At 42.7% G+C, this 21,041-nt stretch overlaps 2 protein-coding genes across 5 annotated transcripts in view; both read left to right on the top strand.

Moving 5' to 3' along the window:
* Positions 1–16,410, top strand: part of ndrg3a (ndrg family member 3a) — a 30,187-nt gene extending 13,777 nt beyond the window's left edge. For 2 of the 4 annotated variants that reach the window (XM_068594980.1, XM_068594981.1), the window contains exons 3-17: positions 29–61; positions 9,175–9,280; positions 9,404–9,524; positions 9,721–9,783; positions 9,878–9,938; positions 11,151–11,237; positions 12,143–12,199; positions 12,600–12,703; positions 12,952–13,017; positions 13,112–13,163; positions 13,234–13,281; positions 13,371–13,406; positions 13,509–13,560; positions 14,852–14,890; positions 15,410–16,410. In XM_068594980.1, coding sequence (XP_068451081.1) covers positions 29–61; positions 9,175–9,280; positions 9,404–9,524; positions 9,721–9,783; positions 9,878–9,938; positions 11,151–11,237; positions 12,143–12,199; positions 12,600–12,703; positions 12,952–13,017; positions 13,112–13,163; positions 13,234–13,281; positions 13,371–13,406; positions 13,509–13,560; positions 14,852–14,890; positions 15,410–15,582 — 1,098 coding nt within the window. In that variant the 3' untranslated portion in view covers positions 15,583–16,410. Of the gene's footprint in view, positions 1–28; positions 62–4,530; positions 4,942–9,174; positions 9,281–9,403; positions 9,525–9,720; positions 9,784–9,877; positions 9,939–11,150; positions 11,238–12,142; positions 12,200–12,599; positions 12,704–12,951; positions 13,018–13,111; positions 13,164–13,233; positions 13,282–13,370; positions 13,407–13,508; positions 13,561–14,851; positions 14,891–15,409 lie in introns of those variants that run through there. The other 2 variants (XM_068594983.1, XM_068594982.1) reach the window with 2 other exon arrangements.
* A 2,189-nt stretch (positions 16,411–18,599) lies between these two features.
* On the top strand, positions 18,600–20,864 carry sla2a (Src like adaptor 2a). Its single transcript, XM_068594965.1, has 7 exons — positions 18,600–18,691; positions 18,799–18,898; positions 18,994–19,080; positions 19,426–19,529; positions 19,639–19,791; positions 19,874–20,003; positions 20,518–20,864. The coding sequence occupies exons 1-7, from the start codon at positions 18,619–18,621 to the stop codon at positions 20,639–20,641; spliced, it is 771 nt and encodes a 256-aa protein (XP_068451066.1). The 5' UTR covers positions 18,600–18,618; the 3' UTR covers positions 20,642–20,864.
* Positions 20,865–21,041: the final 177 nt, after the last annotated feature.

The raw sequence follows: 21,041 nt of genomic DNA, 5'->3' as shown, positions 1-21,041 counted from the left end.
AATCCACACTTTTTTACTTTTCTTGCAGAATGCACGCAACTTTCAAGATTTCGACTGCCAGGTGAGTGCTGCTCACACTCCTCCTACACAAAGCACTGATAGTTTAAGGAGACGCTGTTGTGTTGTTGTCAGTGGAAGGGGGTTGGGGCATTTGTACATGGCCCCATTCTCACCCCACCCCCACTACCACTAAAACCATGTGTTTGTTTGCCCTGGATCTGATCATTGTTCCTCACAGGAAAAACATTTTTACTGCACACCGCTATAATTGCTAGTGAAATATAGGTTGTTTTTTTTTGGGAGGGGAGGTTGTTGGCGTTGAATTGATGAGGGTTCTCCACCACACTGTGTGGCCATTAATTCACAAGTCACTTGAATTCCTTTTCAGTTCATGCCATTGCACTGGTGAATGAGAAGGCACAAGGACACAACCCAAGTGTGTGTATTGAGGACAATACTGAAGGGGGTTAACGGGAATGGGCCATTATTGGTTGGAATGTCAATTCTTGGCTGGTTGTTTGGAACCACTCACTTAACATTGGAATTAATTTTAAGGGCGTCTTTGTTTCGCATAAACGTATACAGGACTTATATTTATTTCTGTGGAATGTGGATAATTTGTACTGATTTGAAAAGCCAATATACGATCCCATTGGTGGATTACATGTTTAATTTAGGGTGTGGCTTTGGACTCCCCCCCCCCCCCCCATAAGGAAGATTTAGAGATTAGCAATGCGTTTGCTTGTTGTTCCAAACACAAAGCATTAAGCGCAAATTCTCTCTCCGTCCCTCTGTGTGTCTGTCTCTCTGTTTGGCTGTCTGTCTTCCTGTGCAGGACTTTAAGCACAACATGGCCAGTTGTACTCTAGAAGCCTTTACAGTGTAATTACTCTTCTAGTAAATGTCAGGAAGAGGTATCTGCAACAAGCAAATTGATTTGTAGACATTGTTTAATAGTTGTGTCAGCTGATGTTTTCCACAGTAAGATTGTTTGTTTGTGTGATTGTTGAGACAGCGTCTGTTTGTCTTTTCACCAGTCAGGTCTTTTATGTGGCAAAGAAAGAATATTATCATTCATGGGAGAAAAGGGTTCTGTTCCAGGTTCCTTTCTTAGATGTTTGTTTTTTCTGCTTTGTGCTGTCCTATTCGCTTTTTCCCTGCAAGGAGTAACTTCCCAAAGGCAAGTGCTCTGCTGTGTTTCCCTAGCATCATCAGGGCTGTAAAGGGTTAAATATTTCATCCCTCTCTCACTTTCTGCAGTCATGGCTGCTTCCAGCATCCCACCCGAGCTAAATATAGCTGCTGCAGGCAGAGGAGGAGAGTAAAGCATGTTAGCTGTAGCCGGCATGCTACATGCTCCAGTCCTGTCCTGCTTTGTCACTTAAACATTAACAGTCAGAAAGAAACGGTCTTCTTACTCAGGTGCTTTTATTTTCAGTGAGTTTCAGCAAGTTGTATTGCTTTCTGCTCGTCCTCTTATTGATTCAGTTTAGTGATACTGCATTTGCACTCAAAAGACAGAAGTGTACCAGAATTTGTCTCGGTAGTAATGGGGGTTACGTGTATTTGACCTTATTTCCATGGCAGCCATTTTGACCTCACACGGTCACGGTCTTAAAATAATGATGAAGACGTATCCTTAAACTGCTGATTCTTGAACGGGTATTTGTAAAAATGTAAATAAAAAATGTAAATAATGTTATTTTAACATTTAAGTGATAACTTTATAAATATATATCATGCTAATAGTTTTCTTTTCTTTCTTTGAGACATTTTCACATCACTCGCAGCCGAAATGCCCATATGTAATTGATAAAAATCAATGATAACCGAATCACATTTGGCTGCTTCAGTTTCATGGTCCTGGTTTTGTGCATGCTGACTTGACTTTCTGGCACACATGAATGGAGGTGTTATTAGTAATGACAGAGCTTTATCTATGAGTCTAAATGTATGCTGTAAGGGTGGTGTTAGCAACAGGAATTTCATTTGAATCTTGTGCATTTTTGTGTCGGACAAGGCTCGTCTTTCTGGTTTGACATAAACTGACACACGCTCCATTGGTATGTACAAAAAAAAAGAGCTGCTTGTTGAAATGGTCAATGACTGCCACACAGTTTAATAATACAAGAACAACCAGAGTCACATGCAGTATAAGGCATTAGCAGGAGGCTTCCTATGAATATATAGTATGCGTGTGTGGGGGAGGCGTCCTCGTCGCTACACCATCACTCTGAGGAAGGATGTGACATTCCAGCAGCTGGAGGACAAATCCAGCTGCTCTCCTCTTGCATGGTACTGAAGCTCCTACCGCAGGCGGTTCCTAGGTACTGCAGCCATCGCAGTCAGCACCGCCCGCACCTGCATGAGGAGAGCACCGTTGGGTGTAGTGATGGTCGTGTTGAGGTGGAGTCCGAGAAGAGAAACTAGAGGGTGTGGCGCTGCAGTCGTGTGTCTCTTTAGATGTCCTGCTTGCATCACTGGGGAGCGAAGAGGTAGCAAGGTGTGAGTCAGCCTTATCCACCAGTGAACACAGAGTTTACCTCACGGAAATGGAAATAGCTGACTGTAAAAACATTTTTAAATAGAACATCTTATAGTTGATGGTGTTTTGCTGTGAGGATCAAAAAGGCTGCGTTGTGTTTGTAGAATCTGAATGCACGTGATGATTTTCTGTCTAAAAATGTTTTGTGAGCTCATGAATTAGTCATTATTTAGTCATTATTAGATCATTATTTTTTTTTCAACGTATTGCGAGCCCCCCATTAACTGTAATTGGTGATAATCAATTACTAGGTTTCACATTTCGTGGTTGTGTACAATTTGGATATGACTTCTCCTCTTATCCATTCCCAACACGATTACAAGAAAAAGCCATCTGCAGCCAAGTCATGTCTTGGGCTTTTTAGAGCCTCACCGTCTCATGCAGCTCAGCAGAGGGAGCCATAAGTCTGTCCATTGTGTGGCTGCATGGCCATAGTCCATGTGATGTGTTTATTGTTTGCTGTGCTTTATCGTTTTCGATTGTCTCTTTTTTGGGGAATGTAGTGCACAGGGGTCGCTCGGTCACCGTCTTGGAAGAGGATCAAATTTACCATGTAATGTGCCACACTGTGCCATCTGCAAAATGTTTCCATTAGCTTGTGCATTTGTTTTATTTTCATATGCTTGGACATGTTGAAATCAAGGCTCAATGTCTGGCTGTGGGAATGTTAAGTTCTGCAATGTACTGAGCTATGCAGACCAGAGCATCTCTCCTCCAACCGTCCTCCTGAGTGTCAGGACGGAGTACGACACAGACCTGCTCCTGTGTTCGGTCACGACGCATCGTCTCCATGAGTCAATGTGACTAATTGCACGTCTTCCATAATCTAGAATAACATCAGTGTCCGCACAATTTGTCATGTTCTCGCTTGGATGACTGGAAATGGAACTAAATAAACTGCAATTATGTTTTTTGTGTTTTTTTTTTTTTGTAAAAGCGCTTCTGTGGTATCCTTCTGTGCGGATCGTATGTGTGTTTCTCATGCCTTCATTACTTTTATTCATCTAAACTGCATATCAAGTGTTAATTCCTCGTATTGCACATCCACGACATGTTGTGTCACTGGCACCCCCTGTGTGTTAGGTCAGGAAACATTTAGAGGAGAAACATCAGTACACAACCAAACATGCTGCAACAATGACAAACCAATGAAGCGCCCCTTCTCTTTGTGAGCCCGCCCACTCTGTGCTGTTTGCACGTGTACCATTGGCTGCACAGAGCAGCCCGTCACGAGCTGAGGCGTGACGCCACACACTACTGGCAGAGGAGAGTAGAAAAGGAGAAATCAATAAACTATGAGGATCAAATGATTCAGTGTCAGAAGAAACAGATCCTCCCATGGGCGGCGGTCAATGTGAATAAAAATAGTTCATTATGGGTTATTTTACTGGTAAGCTAAGAATATGCTAAGGGTTATCTTTTAAAAGTCAATACACAACAAGCCAAAATTTTGCTGCAAAGCTATTTTTGGTGCATTGAAATGCACCAAAAAAAATAATAAAATGACTGCTGCATTGTACGCTAGTTCTGCTAAGGAACTATCTTTCAAATATAAGTTATTAACAAAGATTGATTATGGATATTTATGTTTCGGACATTTCTCATGTCCTCCTGAGGTCACTCGGTCTCCTTCCTCAACAAGGTGAGGCTGAAGTGAACCCAAAGACCATTGTTGCTGAATCTCACTGATCAGCCATTTTGCTGATGCAGAACACAGTCCAGGGCGAGCTGTCAAGGCGGCCTCCTCTCCTCACTTCATCAGTATCTCGGCGTGACGTCAGCTGCCTACCCATTTTTGCAGGACTGCCTCTGCATCGTTTGCACCCCTTCACCCCTCTCCATCGCCCCCCCATCTCTCTTTTCTCCTCTAAGCCCCACCCTCTCCCTCTACCCACCTGACCCTCTGCAATCCAATTAGACGCACTGGTGGCTGGTGTATGTACGCGCTGTGACTACTAAAACACAAACTGCAGTCTCACTCTCCTCCCCCTCCGTCTCTTCTCCTACTCTCTTTCCCACCTCTCGTCTCCGTCTCTCTCTGTCTCTCTCTCTTTCTCTTTCTCGCTGCATCTTATCCAAATACCCCCCTCCCACCACACCCCCCTCTTGCTTTCATTCAGATTATTTACCCATCTCCTCCTCACTCCGCTGTGTCTTTCTCCTCCCTCTCTTCTTGGTCTTCCTTGTCGCTGCTGCTCTCGCTTCCTCACCCTGCATCCCTCCCTTCCTACCAACGCTCCCGCCTTCCTCCTTTCTCCTCCTCCTCCTCCTTTTGGAGATCTTCAAAGCTGCCCAGCACACACTTGCACATAGCACAACACACTCCTCTCCTGCGTGGGAAAAACATGTCAGCTATTCTGGACCTGGACCAGATTGCATGCTCTGGGAATGGAGTGGTGAGTGACAAATGCATCTTGCCTGCCTTGACACACCTGGCTGGGTCCTTGCAGCAGGGGCTTCTGGTTAGGATTAGGGTTGGCGGTTATTGTGCGGTTTCCCAAAAGAAGGGGACAGCAGCTGGCTCGAGGGTTGGCAACTCTGGTGGGGGTCTTTCCTTGCTTTGCGTGTCACCACCTTCAGCAGAAGGCTTAGACTTTGGGTCTTTTTCTCTGTGTGTGTGTGTGTGTGTGTGTGTGTGTGTGTGTGTGTGTGTGTGTGTGTGTGTACGCGCACGTATGTGTGTCCGTGCCTGCCTGCCTACAGGTCACAGAGTGCCCATGTGTGTGCAGTCTGCTCAGCCTAAGTATGCTGAGGGTGCATTAGTGAATTTTAATGTGGCGATTATAAAAAGGTGTGTGTCTGAATCTGCAAATTCCACAACCAAATGATGTGGAGGTGCCTGTCAATACACAGGGGTCCTATCAGTAGTATTGTTAGTATTTGTATGTTTTGTGTTGATTCATACCTGCAAGATTGTGTTATGATTATGGATGGTGCATAGTGCCAGCATTGTGTGTGTGTGTGTATATATATATATGTGTGTGTGTGTATATATATATATATATATATAGATATATATCTATATATATATATAGATATATATCTATATATATATAGATATATATCTATATATATATATATAGATAGATATCTATATAGATATCTATCTATATAGATAGATGTATATATAGATATATCTATACAGATGTATATCTATATATCTATATAGATGTATATATAGATATATCTATACAGATGTATATCTATATATATCTATATATATGTATATATATCTATATATATATTGGTGTGTATGTATATATATATATATATGTGTGTATATATATATATATATATATATATATATATATATATATATGTGTGTATATATATATATATATATATAGATGTGTGTATATAGATGTGTGTATATATATATATAGATGTGTATAGATATATCTATATATATATATATATATTGGTGTGTGTGTATGTATGTATGTATGTATGTGTATATGTGTATATATATATATACACACACACACTTTAGCGACAAAACCACTGTGGTTGCTCCTTCCATCCGCTGCAGAGACTTTGAGTTTGTAGTTTCAACCCACTGCTTCAATGACACACATGCATACTGCTGTTTTTGTGTCAAAGCTGAGCCGGGGTGCACGTACCTGGGATGATACCACTGGAGAACGTGCATAAATGTATGTTCTTGTGTATACATTGAATGAATTTGCAGGCTGCTGGCTGGTTCTTGCCCTGTAATGCTGCTCTCAGGGGTGATTGATGTCGTTCCTGGCAGGGCGTGGAAAAATACGGGGGAGCGGGGAGGGGGATTGATAAGAGAGGGATTGCGGGAAGGGGAACAGCATGACATGCTGCTCTTTTTTTTATTTTTCACCTCCCTTGCCCAAACACAAGTGCTTAGCTCCATGTTTTCCCCCGTCAACCTCCTGGAGCCCCTCTCGTCAAAGCACAAACCCCTACTCAGTATTCCTGTCTCATCTACAACCACCTCACACACAAACATATTGTCCAACTACTAGCCACCATGAATGTATCAAAGACAAAAAGAGGTTGCTGCCATTGCGGTGCGCTCCCTCTTTATTTACCCTCTAGCTGTCCAGGCTCGCAGCCCCACCCCACATTTGTTTTCTTGAGATGTTGCTGTGTGTCCATGTTTATCCATGTGGATCTGTGAAAGAGGTAGCACTCCCAGATCAATACCGCTTTTAAACTACGCCATGAGCTAAATGGAGCCCTTTTCTGCGTGATTCTCCACCCTTGTTTGTGCCAGGACATGGCCGGAAAGGCATGAGGAATTAAAGCACCCCTTCTGTTATAAGGCACATATCTTTGTTAGTCATCCGGGACTCCCCCTGTGTCCTCTTTCTTTCCTCCTGACTGTTACTCGGTCTCTGCTTGCTTTTATGCTCCATTTCCTCCCATCCACTTCCCGACTCTCCATCCCCTGTTCTCGGTCTGTCGGTCTTCTTACACGACCCTCAAACTATGTTGTCATCACCTTTTTTATGTTCTATTACTGGTGGGGCGTTCTCTGGTGCATATGTACAGTGCCAACACACACGACAGAAGGCAGGCATTTGCACAAATGTTTTTGCCTGGTTACATAGGAGCAAAGCCTCCATTTCTACACAGCCTCTCTGTCTAGAATGTCCTTGACTCTGTCCTTGTCTAAAATAGAATAACAAATCCGCAGCAACACAGCCATGATGAGGTTCCTCTCAGTCAGTCAAAAACAGGTTGTTGCCCCCCACCCCCACACACACATCTAAAAACACACACACACACTCTCGCAACAGGCCGCGGTTGCAGAATAATTTAGTTCACTGTGAAAAGTACTCCGATAAACGCAAGGCTTTCTGTCAGCAGGGGACGATCTTCTGGGTTTCTTCCATTGCAGGTTGGGAGGTTATACCACAGTATCAGCTGACTGTAGCACACAGTCAGTGGGGGTTGCTTCGGGTGCATACTTTTATGCGACTAACGCCCACACGTATGAAAATATCTCATTCTTTTGCAGACTAGAGGAGTTTTTCTCTCTCTTTCTCTCTCTCTCCCCCCACACACACTTTTTCTTTGTGAGACTATGTCCATTACAGACTGCAGATGCAATTACTGCAGCCTTGTCCTTGAGCATGTGCCTTTATCTCCTCTGAAGAGATTGTGACACGCATCCGTCAGACAACATGGCTGCAGAGGGAACTAGTCAGAGTCACACTTCCTCTGTGTCTGTCAGCCATAACCCGTGTCTCTCGTCCACCCAGGCTCGCTCTCTTGTATTATTGATGACCACTGAGCCTTGAGACAAGGCATGCGCTGGGCCCCACCCAGGCTCTCCTGCTCTGAGCAGCGCTCTCTCACTCACACACACACACACACACACACACACACACACACACACACACACACACACACAGCTACGCCAAGCAGCACCAAGTCATGCTGACCTTGGGGAGTATGTGTGTTTGTGATGCTGTGAGTCGGAGTGAAGTCTGGAAACGGACTTCACTTGCTGTATATTTTATCACTTCCTAATTGTCACTTCCTACACTCTCTCACAACTCACGAGAGCCTCTAATTGTTTTTGCCATGTCATCTTTAAACTAATTTCCCCCAATTTATCTTCATCTCATTTCTTGTGTCTTTAAGTCCAATTATGTGTCGGCTGAGGCCATTTAAGGTGCTTTTTGTTGAGGAACTGAACTACGGGGGGCTTCCTTGTGTTCGATGGAGAAACGTATTCAAAAGAAAGCGATGGAGGGAACGAAACTGGTGCGACCGCTTTGAATTTGAATGAGTCTTTCTGCAAAGACAGATTTTTTTACAGTCATTCTTATAAAAGCGCTGTGCGTCTCAGACCCGTGGATATAAAAAAAAAACTTTTTTTCCAAGAGGAAAAGCCCGTTTCACCGACAATCCAGTCTGTGCTTTGTTTGCTCAAGCCTACTAGGAATGTGTGGTGGAGAAGAGGCGTATGCTTCACATGCTCAATCTGAGATAGAAACCCTAAATGTCATGTTGTGGCCGTTGGGTGTTTACTTTACCGAATGTGTGTCTTAACTGTAATAATTCTGAGGTTGTCCGTTGTGGTAAAAACACACACAATATCACAAATAATCCCCTGCTAAAATCATAAGGCTGTTTTTATTTATTTTTTAAAGTCTGATGAATAAAACAATACATTAATTAATTTAAGCTACTCCAACTCCATTGATGTCTCAGAAATAGTTTAAACCACTTACAATGAACATGGCTTTGTTGTTTCTTTTGGAACAGCTCTGTGACTGCATTTTCTATCTCTAGTGATAATCTGTGTTGTGTAGACATTAATGAGAATGCTCGAGGATGTAGTTCCCTGATTTATACTACTTTAAAAGTGATTAGCCAGGTTCATCGCAATAGAGTAACATGTCAACCAGGGGGCCCCTTTTATGTGTTTTTAATCATTTTTGGATGACGCTGGAGTTGTGAGGTAAAACTATATCTGGCTTGAGCTGAAAAGACATTGTTTTTGTTTATTTATGCATTAACGCCAGAACTATGCTTTTAAAGCAGAACATATAGGTCTTGTGCAATTATTTTTACCTAAATGCACAAAATGTCTTGAACATTTGTCTCACAGTTCTTCTTCTTCTTCCTCTTCTCTGTGCCTGCAGGAGCATGACATTGAGACTCCTCATGGCGTTCTCCATGTGACAATGAGAGGCGTCCCAAAGGGCAATAGACCCGTCATCCTCACCTATCATGACATCGGTCTCAACCGTGAGTCATCCAAAAATAGAATAATCGATACACGATTTCCTGGGTGTGACGAAACGCTTTTGTTTTATTCGCACACGGGTCCTCCACAGAGTCTAAACTCCTGAACTGTTTGAACCTTTCCAGACAAGTCGTGCTTCAACACCCTTTTCAACTATGAGGACATGCAGGAGATCACGCAGCACTTTGCTGTGGTTCACGTGGACGCGCCCGGCCAGCAAGAGGGTGCACCTCCCTTCCCCAGCAGGTGCGTGTGATCCATTTAATTTAGTCAGAATGAGAAATTAATTGTAATTTTCTTGGTCATTGTTCCACATGTTTGTCTCAAAACAAAAGTGCATGAATTTTTAGAATTATGACTCATTAAGTTTCTCTGGTTGGTTCAAACATGAAGAAATGACCCAGTGCTCACACAAACTTACGTGTGTTTCATCTTTCTCCAGTTATCGCTACCCAACCATGGATGAGCTGGCGGAAATGCTGCCCTCTGTGATGACTCAGCTGAAGTCAGTGGCTCCAATGTTGACGGCTGATCAATGATAATGTGCTTGAAGTAACAATTCATCTCCAGTCCCTTGCTAACTACTGGTTTCTCTGCAGGGTCAACAGTGTGATCGCCATCGGCGTGGGAGCGGGGGCTTACATCCTCAGCCGCTTTGCAGTGAGTCCACATTTCTACCAGAACGTCGACACGTTCAACCCCATTCTTTTTTCCTCTGACCTCTGATTCGCCCGTTTATAAATTAAGATTTTCCAGCCACACGGTTTGTTACACTAAACATAAAAGCCCCCCATCAAGCCCACACAGGGCTTCAGGTTCCTCCACGGTTTGCTGCATATGCTGCCATTCCCCAAATGATGAATCACCTTGGCGATTCTCTCCTTTTCAGTTGCTTACATCTTGTTTCCGCGCTCTTCTCGTTGGGGCTAAAATAAGCACGATGTGTGTACAACGGAGCAGAAAGAGCTAGATGTGACAGGGAGGAGCAAGAGAGCGCTGAGCAATGAATTATAGAAAGAGATGGTGGCGGTCAGGGTAAAAAGGGAAAGTGTAGGCATATTCCCAGCCTCTCTATGCAGGAGTCTGCTCTTCTTTGGAATTAATAACAAAATTGATTCTGAATTGCTTTTTCTCTAACTGGCTTAGAATAAAACAAGGTTACCCTTGATAGATTTATAGCAGCTGTTGCTGCATTGCATTTGCATCCCATTTGAAAGCAGCAGCCACAATATTCCCTCAACATTGAACGAGGTGGATCTTAGATTTCCCCTGACACCCTCTTTCTGTCTTCAGGCAAATTAACCAACAGACATGCTTCACTTTTTTACCACTTTAGAAAACACTGCAGTGGTTTAATCCTATACTTGCAGTGTTATGAGAAAACAACCAAGCGCCTAAGAAAGATGTGTGTGTATATATATATATATATATATATATATATATATATATATATATATATATATATATTCCAACCTTTTATATGTGAAGATGTAGCTATTGACAGGCGTGATTCCTTTAGTTCACTGGATCAGGCCGAACCACGCTGAACAGCAATGTCCACACTTGTTTAGGGCGGCTGTAGCTCAGGGTGATGAGTGGTCGTACCGTAACCGCAAGGTCCCCAGTTTGATCCCCAGTCCCTCCATAGTTCACATGTCGAAGTGTCCCTGAGCAAGACACCTAACCCCCAGCTGCTCCCCGGGCACCTCTCAAGGCAGCCAACTGCTTCTTAACCAAATATGGGTCAAAGAAGATGGGTCAGAGAAGAATTTCCCCAAGGAGATTAATAAAGTGCATGTTTCTTTTTTTCGTTTCTTTTTTCTTACTAACTGTCCGTGCTATGTCTGAACTGACCGTGCTCTTCTCTCCCAGCTGAACAACCCGACCCTGGTGGAGGGGCTGGTTCTGATCAACGTCGACCCATGTGCTGAAGGCTGGATCGACTGGGCCGCTTCAAAGGTCGGTCTTACCACTGCAGCATAAACGTAGGAAGTCCTCGGCCCACTCTGCAACATACATTAAACTATTGCTTCAATAATTAACCAGCCCTTTCAGTTCAGTTTCCAGCCATTTGTCAGCCGGTTATTAATGAATGCCTTTTGTAGTTGAACCACTTTCCTGCACTACCAAACTATTTCAAGCTGTTTCATGGTATGCCGCGTTTATATTCTATATGATAAAAGATCTCAATAAGATCACGAGTCATGGAATCATAGAAGTCGTTAATAGCAACAATATATTTGATAGAGAATTAGAATTATATTTATTTATAATATTTTGATCAACAGAATATTGTTTTGAAGAGACTTAAAAATGATACGCTTGAGATTGGCAAGCATTGATCCATTAAAAAAAACAGGCAGGGACTCTAATGTAGTCTCTAATCTCTAACCCTCCAAAAGTTAATCAAACCCAAGCTTTACTCAAATACTTGTAAGAATGTTAGTGTTCATTCATTTTGATCTGTTTGATTATGAGTAGAACAATCTGTACATTGTAGTGTGTAAAAAGTCATGGAACCACAATATGACCTTTGTCCGACACAGATTAAAATCCCTGTTAATATTTGTCTAAACCAATTCACAATTTATAAAAGAAAACAATAAGAGAGGAGACAAGATTTTTCTTTATTAACTTTACGTGCCACAACTATGAGGTCGCCAGGTCGTCCTCCACAATATGACTTATTTCTGTAATTGAGTCATTTTATAAAGGTCAAACTCAAACAAAGCTGTCAGTGCATAAGCTACGTGGAAACACAGACATGGTTATATAGCCATAACCATTACGTTACTACGAAAATAAAATAAAAAGGTGAGGTCTTGTTTCTGTCTTAACTGGATCTGTCTTCTTCTCGTGTGCAGCTTTCTGGATGGACCAGTAACTTGGTGGATATCATCATGGCTCACCACTTCAGCGCTGTGAGTTTCATTACTCACCATGTGCCAATTTCTGTCATTTCTGTTTCTCCTAATAAGCGAGAGATGGGTGACCTTTTTTATTAACAACGTGAGACACTGACGGAACCTAAGGAGGCTTTTCTTGATTTCCCTCGGTACCTTTGCCTCATCTCGCTTTTTTACAAGCATTTTCTATTTATTCTATTTCTATCCTCCTGGATACATAGACGGGTAGATTGTTACATGGAGATCACAGACTGAGTTAATAACTGCAGTGCTGAATCTTAGCATACTGTATACTAATCCCACGGTTTGTCAGGATGACGGATGCAAATTTAAACACATTCAATATATGATGCCTTATTACACTTTACGTGGGGTCGACTACATTGTTAATTTAAACTAATCTGTTGTACTCCAGGATGAGCTGACAGACAACCTGGAGCTGACCCAAACCTACCGCCTCCACATCACCCAGGACATCAACCAGGACAACCTGGCCCTCTTCTGTGGCTCCTACCAATAGTAAGAAGCGATACATTAGTAGACACTATACATGAACAGCTTTGTAAGCGGCATTTTCCCTCAGTCGTAGTGTTCTTGATCATATTTATGGGTACAGAGGTCAAATCTTCTTCCAGTATCAGAACATGTAGTAAGGCAGATCTGAAAATAGAAAGAAGCAATGCATCAAACACTACAAAGGACAAGGGTTTTTTCCGAATCACACTGTTCCTGCTTCACTAAATGAATTTGAATTTGTCTCCCTGCAGCCGCAGGGAACTGGAGATCGAGAGGCCAATCGTAGGTCTGAATGAGGATACAGTCAACACACTACTGTAGGTTTTGGGACTAAGATGACACTGATGAATGTTTGTTTCCTGAGTTTACGATGTTGACAATATTCACGCCTCATCTTCTATTCCCATCCAGCTGCCCTGCATTGTTGGTGGTTGGCGACACATCTCCTGCTGTCGAGGCTGTGGTGAGTTACGCGTCTGCAGTTGGTGCTTCTTTTTTTGAGCTCGGCAGTAACTTGTTTGTCGATGTTTCAGGTGGAGTGCAATTCCAGGTTAAATCCAACCAAGAGCACGCTGCTAAAGGTGAAGCCTTTTGCATTTGTTGATGAATAAAACATAATTTAAATTGCCTGAACAAATAAGTTATTAATGAGACTGATGCTTTTCTCCAGATGGCTGATTGTGGAGGCTTGCCCCAAGTTGTGCAGGTTTGTGTTTTATGTTTGGTCATTTTGCAATTTTCCTTTGTCTAGATTGTCATTATTAATCAATGTATTACTTTGAACTTTGATCCCTTTATCTGCTCACAGCCAGGGAAACTTGCCGAGGCCTTCAAGTACTTTGTTCAGGGAATGGGCTACAGTAAGTACACATGCTCCCATGTATTTTGCTACTTGTGGTTTGTCAGTAAAAACATCTCAATGTAAAATACTACCAGTTCAAACTAGTCGCCTCTATATTAAATGTCCAAAAATTGTTTACAGACTAAAAAGTTTTGGCGTGACGTGTATGTGGTCTAGGTTTGTCTGTGTTCGACACCAAATTTCCTGTTGATGTGAGTGCAATGACAACGGTAACTTAGATGAGGATTGTTTTCACTGCAGTCTCCAATGAGTTGTTGCTCAACACCCCTGCTGGTGGGGTTTGGATTGTGGCCAGCAGTGCATGTAAAGACAAGTACTTTGTCAGCCAGGTCACGGAAAGACAGCTTGAGCGACTCAGAGGACGCTAACGCCATTTCCTCTCTGCTCTTTGCAGTGTGTGGTCCCCACAAGCCTCAGTAGGTGAGGTGTGAGTGCTTCTAGCATGAGTAAAATTACAAAGGTGCTCAAGATACACCAAACAGCATTCACTTCCTGTTCTGTTCGAAGTGGGCGTCAAAAAAACCCTTTGTTTTATTTTTTTTTGCCTGGTGTGATCTTTTTTTCTATTTTTTTCTATCCAAAACTGTTTAATGATGCCGTCTCTTTCTCGAGAGACTCAAAGGTGCATACTTAAACAAGCCTCCAGGTCATTCATCCGCAAAAAAAACAAAAAAACGTTTCTGTCGGACCGTACTGACTTTCGGTGCTCCGACCAGTCTCTATGGATGTATGAGGTTGCGACTGTAGGTTTGCTTTCTCCGGCCCCACAGATGATGTCTGTCTCTGTGTGCCTAGTGTATATCTGTAACTCTTATTCTCTTTTGCTCTCTCCTGTTCCAAAACCCTTCATCGTGGGAGGCACCCCCGGGTGTAGCCAGTATGTCAGTGCCTCAGTGTTGCTTTAAAGGCCACCGGGTCCCCCTGTTGAGTAAATGCCACTGCAGGATTAAAACTGATTAAAAAGAGTGCTTTCACGCAGAGAAAGTGTGGAAAATAAATCTCAACACCTCAGCATGTTTCTGAAAGCTGCTTTACCCTCATTAACACATTGCCACAGTGTGAAATGCAAAAGAGAGAACGGGAAATGAAGAGTCTAGTTTGCACACATTATAATTTCTTACCTGTTGTTGCTCGCAAACAGCTTTTCTTCTGTCCTCAATGACCACAAGCTGCAACAAATTATCAGAAATACACCGCGGTGGAATAAAGCAACACAAGAGCTATCTTTTCAACATTTCTTCTTTTCTCCTTCTTTCTTCCTTTCCTCCTTCTCTGATCATTGCTTGCAGTTCCCTACGTTCTTCTCAGTCACCTGAGCAGCGATTCAGGTATCAGGTTTTTGAGCAGTAGCCAGACTAGAAGTCTTTGAACCCCCTGGCCTTGTACTACTCCACAGCGGATGAATGTCAATGTATGCAGAAGTTCTCCAGAGAGCACTGGTTGATATTGGTGTTCAACAGCAGCTCCGTGTGGTGGACACAACCACAGTATTATACACAGTGAGATCGTTCTGCATACATTCACCTCCCTGTTCGAGTTCAGTTTGTCCCGTTAGCATTGATTCTGTCCTCAGTTTCCCGTTTTGCTGCATGACATGCCGGCTTCCTCGTTTCCTTTAGTTGGATTGCTGTGTTCTGCCGTTGCACTGCTTTCACTGTTATGTTTCTTTCAACAGTGAACACCTGTGCAATGATTTTCTGTTGCTTATTTTGTTCATTTTATAGAATTGGTTGCATGGTACTCACTTTTGTTGTTGTTGTTGTCGTCGTCGTTGCTGCATCCAGGTATCTTAAGTGTTGTCCTCCCGCTGTGCGAGGGGAGTGTTAATGCGTCTCTCTCTCTTTCAGTGCCGTCAGTAGGAATGACTCGTCTGGCTCGCTCTCGCACCACCTCCTCTTCCAGCATCACCTCCATGGACAGCAGCCGCAGCCGCAACAACATCAACAGCTTGCTGGAGGGCAGCGCCACCGGGGCCTTGGACAACCAGGCCGGACCCCGGACCATGGAAGTGTCCTGCTAAACTCTGCACATTCCCATAGTAACTTATGTGCCCTGTCTTTCTCTCTCTCCCTCTCTCCCTCTCTCTCTTTCTGTCTTTCTCATCCCGCTCCTACGCAACTCAACGCCAGGGGGATCTGTAATGAACTATGTGATTAGAAAAGAAGATGTAATAAATATATTAACAGATGCATATAATTGAATATTGAATATTTAATACTGTGTCACATTCTTACCAGAAACCATAACCCCGTTCAAATGTATCACAATGGTTAAACCATATCATTTACTGTTCAACCCATTCTATTTATTTTTTTTCACATTGTCTTTGCTTAAAATGTCTTCACCCACAAACACTATATAAATGCTCCATGTGTTTAGATTAACATTCATTGCAAACTTACTGCAATGTGAGGCCGAATTAATCCCAAAGTATCCCGAAGGAACACTAAACCTACTGTAGCTGCAGAAATTAGGACAAAGTGATGCATGGAAAAACCATTGCAGACTGTAGCACAATGTCAGTAAAAGCAAACTAAAGCTGTGGAGAGCTGCTTTTGAACAATGTGAAAGAGCATTTAGTGTCGAGTCACATACCAGTGTGTCAACTCCTTCACTTCACGCATGCTCATTCATTTTGTATTCTTTTTGTGTCAGAAGTTGTCTTCTTTTTTCTTTCTGCTTTGTGTTAATGTTTTTGTTCTGTTGAATAGATTATTCAGTGATGTTTTAACGACCTGCAACAAGTGGGTTATGATGTGAAAAGTACGAGTCCCATCACTGGGTGCTTCTCACTTTCTGCTCATTCAACTCATTTATATTACTACTGAATAAAGTTACAACATGACAACATGTCTTGTGTTTTTATTTATCTGTACATTGCCAATTATTCTGCCTCCCAAACGCACATGAACAACAAGTGAATGTGTTTGAATGAAAGAGGAAAAGTCTTGCCTCAGTACTAAGCGAATGCTTGTGCTTTTCCTCTCATGTTCGTGGAAAAGTGAGGTGACAGTGGTGAGTTAGTTTCCAACCACAGTGACAACTTCAGTTGTCACAGATGGGGCTGTCTATATTTAGCACACATGAAAACACAATGATCAGCTGCACCGCAAATGAGATGAGGAGATTGACTTCAAACTGAAACGATGGTGCTGAATGTTAATCTGATGTATTACCCAATTTTAGTATCTGACACAATTTTCCTTGTGCAACACATTTTTTCTCAATTGACTGCAAAGAGAAATGAACCGAGCACACACGGTGGTCGGGACGGTAATATCTGTACAGTACAATGCAGGGACCCCGCTTTGAGTTTTCTGTTCATCCATTTGTTGCACTTCTTATGGCCAACCAACCCATTTCCATTTAAGATACTCCTGTATTTAATCATAATCTTTTACCATACAAAATCTTATTACGGTGTTGGATCATCAAGTATTTGCAGTATTTTGGTTAAGCAATGCTTTTTTTTACAACCAAATGATAAATACCAAAATGACCCATCAGACTGCTTTACTGTGACTGTTCTGCAGTGTCAGTATGATAGATGAGCTTTGCCGCTGATGAATCAGGGCAGGAGTAACTGGCAAGGGAAACCTTCGTCATGCTCCTGCAGAGGTTTGACTCTTACCTGCATTTTTAACATGACTGACTGTAATGGGAGCACTGGACTGACAGGGAAAATGTAGTCCCAGTTTTGCATTAACCATACATCTCGGTACAACTGCAGCATCTAAAGGACCAGGGTGCAGCATTTTGGACCAGGGTCAGCCTAAAGGACTCTGTGTGAAATGATGTCACTGTGGCAAGCCGTCACATTGCACCACACGGTGCATGTATACATGTGCTTACGTAGACATTCATTCCATAAACAAGTCATGCTCTTTGAGCCCCACTTAAAAACAACACATCTGCATCCTGAGATCAATGCGAGCTGTTCTGAGTCAGGATGTCATGCTCTTGAGCGTCACAGGAAGCTGCAGCAGGGTGACATACATAAAGGCTGCGCAGGGTGCCTCGTCTCTTCAGTTTCTATAAAGCAGCTGCAAAAACACAGCCGTCTTCATGGGAGCTGCACAGAGGAGGAAGCACAGCCATACTCATTGATCAGCAGGCCCGATTTGGAACCTGAGCTCAGACACATATAACAGCAATCTGTGTGCGAGTGTGTGTGCTGAGAGCAGACAAGCATCTTTCATCAACAAGATTTGGACTTTACCAGTTGATCTAAGAAGAATCTGACTTGCTACTCGCGCAAAATATAATTTCCGGGCGAACACTTTTAATACAGAAAGTGAAGGAGGTATGTTACTTGCTCTGATGATTGTTCTTTGCTTAAAGGCAGGTCCTTTATTTCGTTGTTTTAGTTGTTGCTCAATTACTTGACAATAACTGTCTCAATACTGATAAACTTCTTGTCTGTTCCATTGTTAAACAAACATAAATATTATTTAAATTAGATTTTAGATATTTTATTTTACTTGCTGCTGCTATGATGAAAATGTAGTATGCATCATGCAATACAATCTCATCTGTTGGTTTTATTAATGTATCACTCTCGTGTTAAATAGATTTGATTCCTCGCCTCGCAGACATGCAGCAGTGACATTTAGCACAGTTTATCGATGCCTCTTGATGTGGTCTGGCACCTTTCTGTATCATCTAGGTTTTGTTGCCAGGTTACAAAGTGGTGTGCAGTACCTGAAAGCTGTTTCACATGTGTCAGTCATAAATTGATAACTGGGGAGGGGAGGGGGGGTTATTTAAATCATGAATGTGAAAGTTGTTAAAGGCCTTTGACGTCAGACCATTTTCTGTCTGTATATATAATACTGCTATTTTACTGTTTATTTTCTTCTTTTTTTTAATTTAATTTAATTTTACTATGTGCCTCTTGTGTGCACTTTACATGTCTGCTGCTGTAATCCTGCAATTTCCCCACTGGGGGACTAATAAAGGAATATTTTATTTGTTTAATCTATTTTTCCTAATTTATGCTCCTCATCTGTTTTTTCAGCCACAGGTGACGTTTAAAGGCAGCAAGACGCCATAGAACATGGGGACTTGCCCCATCAGATGTCGATCCCATCTGACAATCTTAGAAAATTCACCTGAAACCGGATCACCAGGTAGGTTATGTTGCCAAAACATTTACTAGCAAAATAGAACTATCAAAAACAGATGTCAGAAATCCAACTCTTGTTAAATTTATGCACCTGCTTCTTTATCTCTGCAGCCTCACAAGACAGCGTGCTCGTATCCCTCTGTAACTACCCGTCCTTTGAGCATACAGGGTTGACCGTGCGCGTTGGGGAACGGCTCACCATCATGTCAGAGTACGTAAGCCACTTCTCGATGTTTCTCCCTCGCCCTCCATTTTCACCTCAACAGGTAACGGTTATTCATGGCTGCCTACGCTTTCTTTCAACAGCGACGATGATTTTATGATGGTGAGATCCACAACCACGGGCCGGGAGAGCTACATTCCAACCAACTCCACAGCCAGGGTGACGCACAGGTAACTCACATGAAAGTGTGTGTGTGTGTGCGCGTGTGTGTGTGTGTGAGTGAGTGAGTGAGTGAGTGAGTGAGTGAGTGAGTGAGACAGTAGTACAGAGGTGGGATGAAAGGTGGAGAGTCCCCTGACAAGTGGGAGGAGTCTCTGTGTAGGTGACCTTTTCTTCAATGGAGACGGAGGTTTTGGAACAAGACTGCTGTTCTCTCCATAGAGATGACTTCAGCCTCGGCCTCCTACAGTTTCAGTCCTCCTCCAGAGGGGAATATGCTCTGATACTGTTCCAGTGAATTTTCCAATCTTGAAAACCACTTTCTCACTGCCACGATGTGTCTTCTATCTGTTCAGGTGGCTGTTCACAGGCATCGGCAGGTACAAAGCAGAGGAGCTGCTCATGCAGCCTAATAATTACAGTGGAGCCTTCTTGATTCGAGAATCAGAAACAAACAAAGGTTAGAGGGATGTTTTTCCACCATGTATTGCAATAAAAACACAATAAATCCAGATTAAGAGCCACATAGTTTGACAGCCACACCTGCTTTCTATTTCTATGATTTTCAGATTGTTACTCTCTGTCTGTCCTGAGGAGGACCAACTCTTCGTACCTGGACTGTGTCAAGCACTACCGCATCTCTCACCTTCAAAATGGCTGGGTCTACATATCCCCGAGAGCCACCTTCCCCACCCTGCATCACCTGGTGGAACACTATTCAGGTTGCAATGCTTTTTATTCTCGCCTGAACATATCAAAGACAAATCTAGAAAAATTATATTAAAATGCCGCCTCCTCTCCCAGAGTCTGCAGATGGATTGTGCGGTCAGCTGACAGAGCCTTGCTTCATCCAGGGGTTAGACGACGCCAGAGAGTCTCGGCCCATGCCTACAGCTATCAGGAGACCTACTATCAACTGGAAGGACATTAGCAGGTGGGCTAGACTCCCTTTAGCCTCACTTCCAGGGATGACTGCCACAAGATGTCACTCTAATGCAGCAGAGCAGCAGCACCTTGGGCTTACTGGTTGGAGAGCAATCAATACATATTTGTGGAGCTTATTACTTTCAGTTTGTGTTGACATTGTGACAGAAAGTAATTGATTCAACCCTACAGTCTTGTGATTCAGTGCTTAGTAAACTGTTTGAAAAGAGTGAGCCCACAATGTGAACGGATAAGGCTGTGATTGTATCAGCCTGGTTATATTGTTGGTAATGTGTAACGTGTGAGTGCAGAGGAGGATGTTCTTTGAAATGAGCAATAGTGTACTGTGAACCTAGACTATAATTAGAGGCTACCTACCACAATAGATTCTGATTATTTAATAAAGTGCAACTAGTAAAAAAAATAAAGTTCATCCATGTTTGTGTGTTTTTTTGTAAATACCCAATACCATGATCACTTTACTCATCCAAGTCTTGGAAAATATCCCTTTCTGTCTCCTCCAGGTCAGTGATCTTCAGGAGGATGAGAACAGAGTCAGACAACTCTCTGGTGAGTGAGGGCCTGAGGGAGGCCATCGTCTCCTACCTCCAAATGACCGATGGCAACGACCACAGCTGGGACGCTTGAAGAGAGACTGCGGAGCAGTCCGAGAGAAAGAAGTCGGATGGCTAAAGTGGAGTCAGACACTGTCTGATCTGCAGTTGGGGCCAGCCATTGGAAGAGGATCTTCTGTACGACTAAATGTAGACTGTGCAGACCAGACCACCCTATATTGGTCAGAGACACTACAATGTTTGGAGTTGTGACATGAACGTCAGCAAGAAGGCAGTTTCTACAGTCACACGGACGAGGGGACATTTAAAGACATTTTTTGTTCTCATTTGGTTTTAAAAATGTAATGTTTCTCATAATTTATATATACATTTATATGTTTGAATGCAATCTTAAATTATATGTTATAATATAGGATTGTTGTCATGGTTACGTTATTGGAATCCAATAAAAAAAAGATGTTAGCAACGTTATA

The sequence above is a fragment of the Clinocottus analis genome, unplaced genomic scaffold (genome assembly GCF_023055335.1).
Source record: "Clinocottus analis isolate CAN_PGR_092001 unplaced genomic scaffold, fCliAna1.0.p SCAF_3, whole genome shotgun sequence".
NCBI classification, from domain to species: domain Eukaryota; kingdom Metazoa; phylum Chordata; class Actinopteri; order Perciformes; family Cottidae; genus Clinocottus; species Clinocottus analis.
Note: the sequence above shows the minus strand (reverse complement) of the source record. Positions and strands in the feature narration are given on the sequence as shown.

Coding starts and splice junctions, on each gene's coding strand:
- sla2a (XM_068594965.1), top strand. CDS start 18,619: ATGGGGACTTGCCCCATCAGATGTCGATCCCATCTGACAATCTTAGAA. Junction 18,899..18,993: donor CGGCTCACCATCATGTCAGA/GTACGTAAGCCA, acceptor TTCTTTCAACAG/CGACGATGATTTTATGATGG. Junction 20,004..20,517: donor AACTGGAAGGACATTAGCAG/GTGGGCTAGACT, acceptor TGTCTCCTCCAG/GTCAGTGATCTTCAGGAGGA.